Source organism: Sinocyclocheilus anshuiensis, unplaced genomic scaffold (assembly GCF_001515605.1).
Source record: "Sinocyclocheilus anshuiensis isolate Anshui unplaced genomic scaffold, SAMN03320099.WGS_v1.1 scaffold900, whole genome shotgun sequence".
Lineage (NCBI taxonomy): Eukaryota > Metazoa > Chordata > Actinopteri > Cypriniformes > Cyprinidae > Sinocyclocheilus > Sinocyclocheilus anshuiensis.
This window is the reverse complement of record NW_015552584.1, coordinates 7,883-23,658: the sequence shown is the minus strand read 5'-3', so window position 1 is coordinate 23,658 and position 15,776 is coordinate 7,883. Positions and strand designations below refer to the sequence as shown.

General features: G+C 37.8%; 1 protein-coding gene and 1 long non-coding RNA gene across 2 annotated transcripts in view; one reads left to right on the top strand and one right to left on the bottom strand.

Annotated features, from left to right (window-relative positions):
- The window catches only part of LOC107665421 (integrin alpha-M-like), a 39,861-nt gene extending 24,919 nt beyond the window's left edge, over nt 1-14,942 (bottom strand). The window contains exons 1-4 of the mRNA XM_016456294.1: nt 14,764-14,942; nt 14,009-14,129; nt 13,534-13,628; nt 11,492-11,547 (exon numbers count right to left, since the gene is read on the bottom strand). Coding sequence (XP_016311780.1) covers nt 11,492-11,547; nt 13,534-13,628; nt 14,009-14,129; nt 14,764-14,872 — 381 coding nt within the window. The 5' untranslated portion in view covers nt 14,873-14,942. The remainder of the gene's footprint in view (nt 1-11,491; nt 11,548-13,533; nt 13,629-14,008; nt 14,130-14,763) is intronic.
- Nucleotides 8,003-10,818, top strand: LOC107665422 (uncharacterized). The gene is made up of 4 exons (XR_001631547.1): nt 8,003-8,017; nt 8,530-8,534; nt 9,897-9,901; nt 10,718-10,818. It is a non-coding gene; the product is annotated as an uncharacterized LOC107665422 (long non-coding RNA).
- Nucleotides 14,943-15,776: the final 834 nt, after the last annotated feature.

Sequence of the window (15,776 nt, the reverse complement as noted above, 5' to 3'; positions counted from 1 at the left end):
AATACGACTAGATACTTACCTAACTCTGCTATTAGTTTCCGTGATCGGCATCTTCTTATTGATTTAATGTTATTGTTACGGCTTATATCCATGATGAAAGTGGAGCGAGCGGTCAGAGAATAGGATCACCCAACAATTACGCCATGAATCTTAGACATATCCGGACGGGATTAGATTTCTCAGAAAAGCAGTAATTATCTGATTCACGAACAAATGTAAAAACAATTCGTTAGTGAACTGGGCCGCGCTTTGTGGTTTTGACTCAAAAAGAGTTAATGAAGTCCAAATTACCACGATAAATAAATAACTATGCTAGGGCCCTATGAAATACGTTTTATTTTTTTACCTTTTTTTTTTTAATTCCAAATTTAAATTGTTTGAGATTTTTGTTTTTTTTTCCATTTGAATTTTTCTGGACTCCTTTTTAAATGGTTACATTAAATTGTATTAATCAAAAGCACGTCTAATTAAATAATGAAACGTATACAATTCAACATCAAATCTATTAAAAAGTTTAACAAATATTACATGTTTAGGGTCTTATGAAATGCTCTATTTTTTCACCTTGTTTATTGTTACCAAATTCTGTGTTTTAATATATCTAATTATTTGAATGCATAAAAACTACTTTTATTTATAGTCTTATGAAATGTTTTTTTTTCTTTAGAAATTCTGCATTGTGTATTTTCATTTTTCTGGTTATCGAATGAAGGCATAACACATTAATTTAATTTATCTTTTAATTAATGAAAATTAAACATTTTATTTTTTGGCAAACAAAGGGGATTTACAATTAAAATTAAAACATGGAAGAAATATTGTGATTATTCCTTAATAATTTTAGTAGTAGTAGTTGTACGTACATTCTACTGAACAATAGTAATACATTTCTGGCAGAAACTATATATTTTTTACTCTCAGAGCAGTTCTGGGGATGTTGTTCATGTATTTATGTCCTATTTAGTGAGAAGGCCGATGCTGAAATCACCACGAGCGTCAGGCGTGCTTCAGTATGTGTAGTAAACAAAACCGCATGACATTCATTCAGACCATAGACTATGATTCAGACAGACACAGAACATGCAGGATTTATATTTAAATAGCCTATGACAAATTCTGTGACATTCCACCCCAGCACGCAATAGCCGTGATTTCAACGTCTCGGTTAAGTATAGACCCGATATAGTCCGGCTATGTGTAACCCACTTCTAGCCCAAATAACCTTGAATTTGGTTTCATGTCGTTTTTTGGCAAAATAACTTGTGAGATGTATGATATTCCGAGATGTATGATATTCCATCATGTAAGCAAAGTCAACAGCGTTTAAAAGCGTTTGGTTTCATTTCTTTGACATGTTCAATACTTAGCCTGTGCGTAGCCACGATTTAGCTCGTAGTCAGAGCGGCTATCTGTAGCCCACTTATAGTCAAACCTGATTCACTGTAGCTTTTGGCCAGACAGCGCATGAGATGGCTGATATCCCATCATGTTCGCAGTGTCAATAATATCTACAAAGAAAGTGTCATTTCATGACATGGTCCATATGTAGCCACGATTTCGCTCTAAATTGGACGGGCTACGTGTAGTCTGCTTTTAGCCCACCTGGCGAAATCGAGGCAATCTGTGGTCTAATTTTAATGGCTTGGCTATAGCCCTATACCAGTAACCAGTCCAGTGATGAGCATAACCAAAATAGCCTTACAATTTTTACATGTAATTTTCACCCACGCAGCTTCTTAGCAAATGCAAGTAAACTTTTGAAACATTTAAATTAGCATTATTTTATATTTTAATTATTTTACAGCATTATTAAATATAGCATTATTTATTATGCCAAAAATAATGCTAATTTAAATGTTTAAAAAGTTTACTTGCATTTGATAATATGCATCCCACAAGCTAAATGTTACATTATATGATATTATTGATATTCGGCTGTCTTTCATTTTATAAATAAAAATGCAATTACAATTCCCAACCGCTAGATGGCAATTGTAGCCCTGCTGAGAATACTGGCAACGCGAGACATGAGAGTTAGTAGAGATCAGTGTTGGGTTTTGAATTTTGTTTTTACACAAGAGAGCACTAAGTTTGCCTGTCGGAGAGCAGCGGGCAAACAACAAACGATAAAGGACATTCCTATCATGTTTAGGAACCGTGACATTTTAGTGAAGGGAGCAGATCGTAGTTGATAGTGATCCATGACTAGGCCCATGGTTCAGCACGCATGTGTTCAGAGGATTCATTGCAAAATTTAATAGAGTAAAAGTTTTATCATTTGTACTTGTTTACAAACTCAAGCGATTTTAAAACAGTGCAAGAAGAGGCGAAAGAGCAAGCAGCAGAACAAACACAGCTTTGACAAAGATTAATCCATATTAATTTATACAGTAAACAACATTAATCAAACATTGTGGTGTCAATACTCAATAAGTTACAATGCAAATCAGAAATTTAAAAAATAATTCCTTTACTGGTAATTTTGAAATGTCAAACTGTGTCCGCAATTGTTAACCACCTTAATCTGTAATATTGGGGTTTTAAAAAATTCCCTCCTGTCCAAATTCAACATGAAGGGTGGTTGTCCGCTGCAGAAAGAGGCATTTGAAAAGACTGCACTGTTCTCGGTCATTAGAGGTATGTGTATAAAAAGCTCAGATGTGCAATGCAGCATTAAAACCTAAACAGTACAAACAGAAAACATAATGTAATAAAACGGTAGGGGTGAATTTATTATTCCATGTACATTTGAGGTTAATGTGTGTACTGGGCAACTTTTTAGTTACAGCAGCTATCACTGTGGTGTTATGAAGTCAGTTGTGCCAGACAATTTTGGAGGCAGAGACAGATTGTGGGGGGCACAATAGGGAAAAACTTAAACTGCGTAAACCAACAAAAGGGTTAATCTTTTTTTTTATGTTGTCATTTATCTGTACTGTTTTAATGTTAAGTGTGATAACATGCTCTTGATTTGTATTAGATTTTTTTTTCTTTTAAATATTATTTTATTACTTACTCAAAATATTTTATTTTTTAATTTTTATATCTTTATTATCTTAAGTTGTTAAAAATTCCAGATTTTTTTATCATAATATTTATATTTAAGTATATTGTATTTATAACATTTTATTTTGTCATTAATTTTCTTTATTTTTATCATTTTGTATTTAAATTTAGCCTTGTTTTAGCCTAGACCCATATTCACTGTCTATTAGACGTATATATGTAGTCGTTTAATAGCGGTCTAATTGATGACTAGTCTATTCTTGGGCTATGATTAGACATCTATTAAAATTTCACTGACAGCCCAAATTTAGCCTTGTTTTAGCCTAGACGTCTGGACTGTGTTTAGATGGCTAATAGACGTCTTTTAAACGCAAAATTGATTGCTGGGGCGTTATACAGTAAATTCCGTTGACTGGATTCCGCAATTCCATCCATGCTTTCCGCATAGCGGAAATCATAGGGCCATAGGCGTACCTTGTGGGAAGGTCCAAACGAGTCGCTGTCAGAATCCTGCGTATTTCCAGATGTTGAGGGTCCTGAGGTGTGCACCAACCCATTTAGAGCGTCTGTAATGAGCCGATTTCATGGTTTTGTTTTGAATAGGTTGACTTTGGAAAAAACACGCTTTGAAATTTCGAAATTATCGTACATTATGGGATTTTTTTCATGATTGATCATACATCGTACAAAGGTCAAAATTATCGTACAAATACGATAATTATCGTACGTCTGGCAACACTGAGCCGACTACACTGGCACGCTGTGTGCGCGTGCAACCATCGTGCACAGTTTATTAAAAGATGTGTTTTTGCCATTATTTTGCATTACTCTGTCATCGCCGTGGCTGAAAAGTAGCACATGAAACACTGCTTACATTTATATTTTATTCTGTGATAATTCTGGTGTGGCAGGTAGGAGAACTAAACTTTAGCTAACACACATGGTAGCTCTTATGAGTCATGGATGTTAGCAAGACAAATTAACTATATTTGCCTTTTGTCTTTTGGATAATTAGCTGTAAATTCGAGGCGCAAGCAGCTTAGTCTTTTGTTCATCACCACTCACCTCCACACCAAGACAAACACAACTGCAAAGGGAGGAAAGGCTTCACTTCTGCGGCTCTCTGCCTGTCTGTGATGTGATGTAATGGGTGCTACACTACTGTGCTACGCGGAGGGAGAAAGGCATCGGAACTCGACAGAGTCTCAACATTTCCCGACCCGACCTGATATTTTGACTTTTTATTTGTTTGACAGAGAAAGCTGTGCGCAAACAGAAACACGTATATATACATATATTCATTTATTTAAAAAAAAAAACTCCCCAGAAAAAAGGGCACTTTCTCTCAAGGAAGAAAAAGGGCAGGTGCTCAAGCCCCCTTTTATGTCTATGTGTGCACGTGCCTGACACATACCATTATAATGTAAGTTACTGGTTACTGCCTGCTAGCTAGCTATGCCTCACTGACATTGAATTCTGGATATTTTCATATTCTCCATCATCATCCAGTGCTTTGTCACAAAGTAAGCTTAATAACACATCTTCAGAAGTAAAAACTGCTTTCTTCTCATGGTTGACCTACTGGGCTTACATGTGGTGTCAGCCATTTTGACTCATGTGCTATCCACAGGCTTTACCCACAATAAATTTCTCAATGCCAAAGGGCCGTAAGTGCAGTTACACCCTTCATTTGATATATATCAGTGACGTGCGGTGGTGTTTTAAAATGAGGAGGCAGTTTTATATATAAATATATATTTATATTATATTTTTATATAAATATTATATTTATATATAAATATTACATAAAAAAAGAGAACAAATATAATTCTATTTTGTATTTTATTAATATTATTTTGTATTTTATTTTATATTTTTAATACTAATTATACATTTCATAGTGTTTAATGCATTTTTATATTTATTCATTAACATTAGTTTATGCACTGTGAACTAACATGAACTAACAATGAACAACTGTATTTGTATTAACTAAACAACTTGTAAACAAAGATTAATAAATACTGTAATAAATGTTCATTGTTTGTTCATGTTTGTTAACTCATTAAATGACACCTTATTGTAAAATGTTACCACTATTTTTTATTTGTGAACTGAATTTCAGCTGTTCTTTTTAATAGACAACTTATTTCGGGTCATCGTCATAAAAGCTCTGTAAACACTGCCACAGACACGAAGATATATCTTTCATTTCATCACGCTGCATGCTCACTAAAAACTGACGCAGTCATCACGTTTTCAGACCATTTCAAGTTTTATTTTGACGTGACACAAAGTAGTGGTATCTAAGTGGGAGAGTTGTTTACTTACTTTATAATTAGTCAATAACGCCATCATTTTCTTCATTCAGACCAAGAGCTCGCACGAAAACAAGAGGCGGGATTTATCACACGAACCAATCACATCCAATCATAACCGATCATATCCAATTATAGCGCGATGGAGGCATTGCCTCCTCTCACGTGACTTTCCCCCATTCATCACAATGAGCCTCCAGAAAAGTCATGGCACGCTTTGGGGTCTCTGTAGAAAGTCTATGGACCGAAGGGAGGCAAGCCTCCACTTTAACTTTACCTGCAGGTGTCGCTGTTGGACAGTGTTACTTTATAAAAACGATATTATAATTAATATCATATTTAGTCATATTTGCGCTGTATTATTTTTGTAATATCGATTATTTTCTCATCCAACTTTTTGAGGAGACACTGCCTCCCTTGCCTCCTTGGATGAAACTCCCCTGATATATATATATATACATATACATTTCACACAAAATGTCACTTAGCTCTTCTGATTCTCACCAAAATTAAAGGTATTGACGTCATAGGCTGTGATCAGCCAATGTTATTGTCCTGTTTAGACATGTGCTTCAGACACCGGTCACACTGACAGTGTTCCCCATAGCGACCTGTAAAGGACACAGTGTCTCGTTCCCTCTCAGGGAACCATGGTTACATGTGTAACCTGAGACCTTTTTTTGTGCAAGAAAACCTTGTCTTAGATTAGTTAGTAAAGACACAAGAGTAAAAAAAAGTAGAAAATTAGTAAAAATGAAAGAAAATTATGATTTGACCGAGTATTTCATAGACATATATTTTGGTACAATTTGAAACATAGCTCATATTTTTGTGTGTAAGGCATAATGCACAGTCAGCCGGTCATATCACAAAACCCACACACTTACATGTGATCTACCAATAAGGTTATGTATTCCACAGTAATAGTAATATGTACAATAAAAGTGTCTGTAATTTCTTTTTCTTTTTTTTTGGAAACTGTAGTTTAGAATTTTTATTATCATTGTAGGAGCCATATTTACTTTCTTAATAAATTCTTATAGATTTTTCAATTTTAAAATCATTTTGTTATAACATTGTTGATTTACTGAGTTGCCCAGGTGTGAGGGAAAGAGTGTATTTTAATGCCACCCCTCTTAGGAGCGTGGTGCTGGTGCAAGAGCATACACATGAAGCTATGAGAGCAAACATGTGAGCGGCATATAATTAGTTTGTTTTATGTCACAATTCATGTTCCCGTTCTAGGGAACTCAACGCTGTGCAACCTAGAGGGCACAATGGGGAATGCAGCCTTCATGACCGGTGTCTGAAGCACGTGTGAAACAACGCCAATCTATTGGCCTACACGGCCCATGACGTCATAGGCAGGGTGCCCGGAAGTATAAAAGGGCACCTGCTGAATACGTCATCCTCTTTGCTGTCTTCAGGAGCTGTCTGTTTGAAGTGCGTGTGAGAGACCAAGGCAGGTGAGCGGTGTGGAAAGTGTGTGCGGCGAAGAGAGCGCGTGTTCAGAGTTACGCGCTCATCGTGATGAGTCATGGTGTCTAGGCTCCACTCACGTTTGTTCCTATTTCCAAGGGATGCGGAACAAAGTGTTTGTATCTCACGGCGCGGTTCCGTCGTTGCCGCGGCACAGTTTTTCTCACCTCACGGTCATCGCTTTAATCTGCGGGATTCGCACACCCTCTCTAAACGGGTTGCCGGATGTCACAGATACTTTGGGTTGTTATGACGATGAAGTGTTAGCATGGAGTCGTTTCAGCCCTGATCCTGCGAGATCGTGGGCGGAGCTATATTCAGCTCTGCCGTGCCTCTCTAATATGCATGTTTTTGTGTATGGAGAGCCTCGCTGGGTGTGAATATATTTAAATACTCTGTGGAGAGAGGCTTGCGACTTTTCTCTCCCAAGGTTTTCAGCACCTGGAGTGGTTATGGGGAATGTCTCTTCCTGTGTTAAGTCGGAATGTAACCGTCTGCGGGTGGTTATGCTCCAGCTCAAGCTTACTTTGCTCTGGAATATGGCAGTCAGAGGGCAGCTATGTTCTAGCCTGGCTTCTTAATAAGGTTGGGTTCCCCTTGGCACAAGTTCTCTGGATTAAGCGCTGAAGTCTTTGTCTAGGAATCTGCTATTCGAGGATAGCTGTGTTCCAGCTTGGAGACAGCTCTCCTCTTTAGGGTATTTAAATAGTGGTCTCCTTGAGCCCCTTGCATGGACTGTGCTGTCTCCCCTTCGGGGTTTTAAGTAGATTGCCCACTTCCGTGGTCTGGGCTATCTTCAGTTCAATCTGAGTGAACTGCTATTCGAAGATAGCTGTGTCCAGCCCTCTTGTGTTATGGCCACAGCTTACATCAGGCTTTGATCTTGTGTTCACTCTTAGCGAATCATTTACTGATGGGAGACTGATCTCCCTCTTGTGAGCTCCTTGTCAATAGCACGGTGCTTTGCTAGCCTACTGTGGGACAGACACGGATTGGGGACCTCCTTAGTATAGCCATCTGAGGGTGGTTATATTCCAGCCATTGTTATGGCAGGACTGGCTTACTTGAATACAGCTATCTGAGGCTAGCTGTGTTCCACTGCAGTTGCGGTGAGCCATCTCTTGGAGTGGTCCCCTTTTCCTATAGCCTCGCTATCTGAGGATAGCTATGTGCTAGCTCAGTGATTACTCCCCTGTTTAGGGTTTTAAGTAGCAGTCTCTTGAGCCCATACCTAGACAGTGTTGTCTGTCCTCTTTGGGTCGTAAGTATACAGCCCACTCTTGTGATCTGGGTAGTTTTAGTCGGTCCCCCTTTCGGTAGCCCTTCCTAGGTACATAGCTATCTGAGGATATCTATGTGCTAGCTCAGTGACTGCTCACCTTCTTAGGGTCTTTTAAGTAGCGGTCTCCTTGAGCCCTTGCCTAAACAGTGCTATCTCCCCTGCTAGGGTTGTAAGCAGATAGCCCACTCTCTGTGGTCTGGGCAGCTCTGCAGGAAGGCTATCTAGGCTAGCTGTGTATTGTCTTCTTTGGGACTGACACGGTTTGGGGACCTCCTTAATATAGCCATCTGTAGGTGATTATATTTCAGCCATTGTTTTGGCCGGATGGGCTTACTTGATTACAGTTATCTGTGGCTAGCTGTGTTCTACTGCAATTGTGGTGAGCCCTCTTTTGGAGTGGTCCCCTTTCCTAGAGCCTAGCTATCTGAGGATAGCTATGTGAAGTCTTTGTCGCTGGAGTCTGAGTCGAGTCTTTGGTCACGAGTCCGAGTTGAGTCTCAAGTCATTTAATGGCTTGCTAAAAAAATTTCATTCAGAATCCTCATGTATTGAAATCTTCCTATTTCCGAAGCTGTTTTATAGGCTATAGACAAAATATATGATCTATGATCTGCTTTGTGAAAAAAAAAGAGGTGTTAAGATGTAAGGTTAATTTACAGCCTGTTACTTACATGTTTTAATCCATTGCCATGTTCAAAACAGTTTTTCTGTAATCAAATTCTATAATAAGAGTCCGATCTACCATGACACAAAAGGAAATATTTTACACAGATATTACAAAACCATATAAATAAAGTATTTCTTTATGATACAAGTAAGGGGTATTCAATTAAAGTTCCAAGAGGTTTACACCAGACATATATATATCGGTTCAAAATATCAGTTATCGGTCTGTTTGATCTGTAATAATCGGTATCGGCATCAGCCTTGAAAAACACAAATCGGTCGACCCTTAAAAAGAGGTGTTAAGATGCAAGGTTAATGTACATCCAGTCTGTTATTTATAGGCTATGTTTTAATCCATTACCATGTTCAAAACAATTTTTCTGTAATCAAATTCTATAATAAGTGTCCGATCTACCATGACACATCAGGAAATATGTGACACAGATATTACAACCATTCAATTAAAGTTCCAAGAGGTGCGGCCTCTATATTTTCTTCCAAGCAAAGGGCTGGACAAAAAATAAGTAAATTAAAAAACCAATACATTTTTACATGTATTGTATTTTTAATTTAGATGTGAGGCCATGTGACAAAAAATAGCCTAATGTTTCTGTTCAGAGTTTTCCTTCTGAAATCTATACTATTTTAATATTTTACTTAAAAGCAGTATCTATCTATATTTTCTTCCAAGCAGAGGTCCGAAAAAAAATATCTATTTTTTTTTTACATGTATTGCATTTTTACATTTAGATACATGCGATGCCATGTGACAAAACAAATTCTGTTCAGGGTTTTCCTCCTGAAATCTATACTATTTTAATATTTTAGCCTACCTAAAAGCATTATCTAAAAACAATGTAGCTACAATAATCAAAACGTTCTCATCTTGAGCAGAAAATAAGGATAACTAACAATTTCAAAGTTTAAGTCCTAGCCTAGCCATCTAACAACAATTTTCCCAATTATAATGACATGATTCTTTTTTGCAGTGTTCTTAGCCTACAGATTAATAATGCTAAATGTAGATCAGAAACATCTTGTCACATCTGGTTTGAATAGTCAGAGGCATAGGTCATAGATAGATAAATAGATAGTAAGAAAAATATCTATATTAGCAGCATTGTTTTTTTTCTGCTGTGTTTTAGTGAAAGTAGGCTAATCCATCATTTTGCTGCTCACCGTGTTTCAGTTGTTAAAATAACAAAAGAGTCATCCGCAGCTCTTGAACTTGGCGCCGGCGCGCGTCCAGAGAGAGAAAGCACACAGAGCTGAAAGGGCTTGAATAAAGCGTTTTGACGCGCTGCTCACTTAAAATGGTGCTGTGTTATGGCTCGCAGTCCTGATGGATGCCGGGGTGCGGATGCAGTCCGCCTCTTGAAAATCAGTTATATAAGTATTTAAGGATAAAAGACTCGAGTTGCTTTTAAAATATTCACGAGTCCTTTTCCTCGAGTCGAGTCAAGTCTGGAGTCATTTCAGGTCGAGTCTGAAGTCAAGTCTGAAGTCTATAAAAATGCAACTCGAGTGCGACTCGAGTCTGAGTCACTAACTCGAGTGCCCATCTCTGGCCCGTACCTAGACAGTGTTGTCTCCCCTCTTTGGGTCGTAAGTAGACAGCCCACTCTTGTGGTCTGGGAAGTTTTCAGTTGGTCCCCCTACTGGTAGCCCTTCCTAGGTACATAGCTATCTGAGGATATCTATGTGCTAGCTCAGTGACTGCTCCCCTTCTTAGGGTCTTTAAGTAGCGGTCTCTTTGAGCCCTTGCCTAGACAGTATTATCTCCCCTGCTAGGGTAGTAAGTAGATAGCCCACTCTCTGTGGTCTGTCCAGCTCTGTAGGAAGGCTATCTAGGAAATGTTATTCTGGTCCACAAGCCTTCATAAGACCTTAGGGACATAGCTATCTGAGGATAGCTGTGTTCTAGCTCAGCAGCTACTCTCTTACCTGTGATCTCTAGCTCCTCTAGAGGCTTTCTAGTTAGCCTCTTCAGTGGTCTTGTGTATCCAGGCTAGTTCTGCTCACATAGCATAACTATCTGAGGATAGCTGTGCTCTTAACTTTGGTGGGATGTTCCCCTTGATCTGTTCGGGTTCCCCCGTTTCTGCCAAGTTGCATGAGTGGCCCGTGGTGTTAGTGGCATGGCCCCTTTCTAAGGAAAGGCTTGGTGAATGTTTGCGCTTCCTTGGTGCTCTCCCACCAGGTGGACAGGCATGCGCCTCGGCACGGTGTGGTTGAATTTAATTCCCCCCTAGGGGGCGCAGCATTGAGTTCCCTAGAAGGGGAACGTCTCGGGTTATGCATCTAACCATGGTTCCCCGAGAGGGAACGAGATGCTGCGCCCCCTTGCAAATGCCTTTGGCCTGCCTGTCTATGTTTCCTTCAGACATCTAAGTGGATGACGTATTCAGCAGGTGCCCTTTTATACTTCCGGGCACCCTGCCTATGGCGTCATGGTGCATGTGGGCCAATATATTGGCGTTGTTTCACACGTGCTTTTCAGTCATGCAGGCTGCATTCCCCATTGTGCCCCCTAGGGGGCGCAGCGTCTCGTTCCCTCTCGGGGAACCATGGTTATATAATTTTACATAAGTTTTAATTTAAGAAATTTACTACATTGAATGCCTCATAAATCAGACTCTGGATACATTTATACATTTAAGCATGCATCAGGACAAACACATTTTATCCACCTCTTCCTTAACTTGTTTTTACCACTGCAATCATAATCAAAACTACTTACCAAAGCTTGAGCATCATCACAGGCAAGAGCCAAACCTAACGCAATGCCTGGATCAACTGAAAGTGAAATCAAATTTAGCAAGTTAATTCAAATACCAAAAACTGTAAAATACACCTCAGTTTAAATGTATTTGTATAGCATCGTTCACAATACATTACGATACGTTCCAGCTTTACAAGAAGTAGTGCTATGTTAAGAGGCATGTGTAAGGACTTTTCTGTTTTTTTTTTCTGTACACTGCAGTGTTGAAACTTTCACACAAAAGTTGGTGATTTACTTCCTCTTTTTGAGTGAGGAAACAATCCATTTCTCATAGTTCTGGATGTCAAAGCTGTAAAAAAAATAAATAAATAAAATACTTTCAAACATTTTTTTATTGTTTTGTATTACTAAAACAAAACCTATGAAAATAAATGTGATGACTTTCATATTTTCCATCTCACAAAAGTGGATTTGAAAGAACCAAGCTGAGGTCAAACCAAAACACAGCAGAGCAGTTATACATCAATCTAATGGTGTTGGTAAATGTATTTAACCTTAGCTGTCTAAAATAATTCATCAGACTTCACCTGCTGGTCCCTTGGAATCCAATCCCCCAGAGCAGAGATTAGGCAAGATATACAGTATATCAGAGTTAAAGCAATGTGTTTCATTGCACACACAGAAAGTCACAGGTAACAATGTATAACAATGATTAAGCAAGTTGGTTAAATGACAACATTTTATCAGAGAAGTGTGAATAAGCTTAGTTCATGCATATTCATATGCTTCTTTAAAACATGCATATTTTTTAATATAATGTTAATTTAACCAATTGCAATACAGTCTAACCCATGACCAAAACAAACAATTACATGAAATGTACTTTGATATCTAGTGATTATTGAGATGATTTGTCATTCATTTTAATGATATCCACAAACAGTGATTAGGCGCGTTTCAACTACAGATTTGCGCAAAACTTTGGAGATATTTTATAAATGTTGATAAAAAAAGTTGCGAAATGACGGCGTTTCCATTAACCGATGTTATCTTTCAAAGACAGTGCACCCTAATGAAAGGACTTTCCTTTTCTTTATCAAGGATATCAGTAGCTGCATTCCCGTTACAGATTTTCATAAAACTTTTGCGATATTTTATAAATGTCAATAAAAATATTATTGCGAAATGACGGCGTTTCCATTAACCGATGTTATGTGACTAAAACTTAATTTTTTCCTCTCTCGATAAGTCATGGCAACGGATTTTGATGGGATTTTGGCTACACTAGCCATTATATTTAATCGAAGGAGGCGTATGCGTGTATTTTGACAGAAGCAGCGCGGAGAGCAGCTTCTGGGACTTGACGTGCCGCGGCGTGACTGGTAACACAAGCATTGACTAGAGTGGCCGCGATCAGCTCCGGTGGCCGTTTCGGAGCCGTAACGCGCCACAGACGTGTGCAGTGTAACTAGTCTAAGCATTAATGGCAAGGAAAGCCCCTTATACTTGAGAGCAGCCACATATGAAGTGTTTTTTGGAGGTTATAGTACATTGAGGAATGGTCATGACTTTTTACGTTCGCCATGTGACCTGTTAATGCGAAAAAAAAATTTCCATTGCAGTTTTGCGAAATATTCCTTTTTCGAATTGCCTGAAAAACCACCTCATGCGAGCGTAAAAACTTTTTTGCGATATATGGGCGTTTTTGCGAAATTGACGCATTTCCATTAGGCGTATTTTTAATTCGCAATTTCATTTTGCGCAATTTGAAGGGTAATAGAAACGCAGCTATTGACTGTCATAAAAACTCAGAAAGCAAAATGTCATCAAGGCTATAATGTGATTGGTTATCATATCCCTATAATAAGAAGAACATCTCTCCCTGAAATGGATAGGTCAGATAAGGGAGACATCCAAAATGTTGGTGTGCCTCTAGCAACATTGTTGGAAAACAGCTTTGAAGCATACTACAGTATTAGCATGATATATGTCCAAAATTGGAATTAAGATTATAATTTTCTTAGTGTTTTATGTACTGTAATGGTGTTGAGCAGTCTCACCTGTCACTGGGAGCAGCATACACTGATTACCACTGTAAGAACACCTATAAAGACCACCAGTTCCATTATGAAGGTTAGGTGCCGTCACTAACACACTAAAAGGGAACAAGACAATTATGAGAAAGGAAGGATATGCAGTGGTGGAACAGGACATTAACGCAACATTATTGCAACTGCATTAATGTCTGTATATGATGATTCAGAGATGTACTCAGGGAAAATACATTTTTAAAACTAAAAAAAAAAAGAAAGATTTCCTGACAGTGGATTATGAATTATAACCTCATAATTTTCCAGTCAACAAACACACACTTTTTGTGGTCATTTATATAGAGTTAGGAATGAGTGATTTTGGTCACAATATAAAATAATAATGTAAAATAATCTCTGAATCTGTATTCATCAGCTCTCAAAGAAAAAAAATCGGTCATTACCTTAAAGAGTTATTTCTACTTTATTAAAATGCAGGCCTCACCTGTCTCCTTGCGTTGGTCCAAAATGACAAACCTGATGGCCGAAATGAGAGCCTACCTCGGGCACAGTGAAAACTCTTGGATGCAGTGTCTCTAAACTGAACCCCAAGGAATGACATGCCACTGGAAGATACAGAAATCGGGACAATTAATACCATTAGTCTTTTTACCATGAATCATATTCAGTGGGGCATGTTGTCGCACTATATGCAAGTTGTCACAATGGAACTTGCCGGCCTCTTTTCAGCACATGTGGCAACTGTGTGATATCTCTCTCTCTCTCTCTCTCTGTATGTATGTATGTATGTATGTATGTATGTATGTATGTATATATATATATATATATATATATATATATACACATACATATACATATATAAAAAAGTTCCATTGTGACAACTTGCATATAGTGTGACAACATGCTCCACTGAATGTGATTTGTGGTAAAAAAGACTGATGGTTGTTTTGTGGGAAATAGAGATCAGTTCTTTAAAAAATACATTCATAAAATAATACATTGCTGTGTTTAAAATAACTACAATAAAGTGCAGTTCTATAAAGTGTTCGGAGTATGCTATTCATACACTGGCTACACATACAGAAACCTCAAGCAGAGTAACCACAGTTGTAGTTTTGGTGATCCACTAATGAACAATATATTAATGTCATTCATACAATTTCAAGTGTGGAATAAGTTTTCAAAAACTTTTGGGACCACTGTATTTCAAAAAGATAATAAACTAAATCTGTTACTTACGCAGGAGAAATCCAAAAAATATATAAAGAAAAAAGTCTTGACATAGGTGAAAGATACAGCACGGGATTGGTCTAGGATGCACGGCAGATTTAAATGGATAAATATTCATATTCGACGGAGATAATAGAGGATAAAGAGGAATTATCTAAGTGAAAGCAAACACATTCACTGGACGTAAGTTCCGCAGTAAAAGTGAAGTGAAACAAAGCTGCGATGTTGTATTTTGATGTGACACATCATGTGGGGGCGCGGCATGAGAAAGTTCAGTGAAGGGCGATGAAACCGCCCACCAACAGCCGGTGAGCAGATGCAGATGTGCAGCAGTAAAGAATGAAGTCTCTACTGACACCTAACAAAATCACTCAATCCTGCACTTTCCAAAATGTCCAAAAGACATGATACTACCCAAGGTAGATATCCAAAGAGTATTATGGTTGTAAACTAGTGAAAAGTGTAAAGGGTGTTAAATGTTAAATGCTCTTTCTACCTCCAATGACTCTCATAAATTACTTTCATTGGCTTATGCTGATGTTGTCAGGTTCATGTTATATTTCTGACTTGAATGAAAATGATTAATTTAGATGTTACCAAAACAAACAAGCAACAATTTATTTTTCACTGTACCTTCCTTGTCTAAAAACAGCATGGTGCTATGCTTTGTTGATTTCTATAATGGATAATAAATAATAGGGATGCACCGATACCACTTTTTCCAGTACTCGCCCGATACCGATACTTTTATTTTTGGTACTTGCCGATACCGAGTACCGATACCAATATTTTTATTGCATTTGTAAATTTTTTAAATATTGGGTACAGAAACCAAAAGAGTATGTATAATGTTAGTTGGTTAACTTCATTTATCAAATAGATACAGTCAAACCAAAATTTATTCAGACACTTCAACATTTCTCACATTATCACAGTTTATTTGCTATAGTTTAGAAAATGGTAATAAAATATGACAAGAACTCAGAGTTAAACTGTGTCAGAACAAATTCAGCTTGATAATG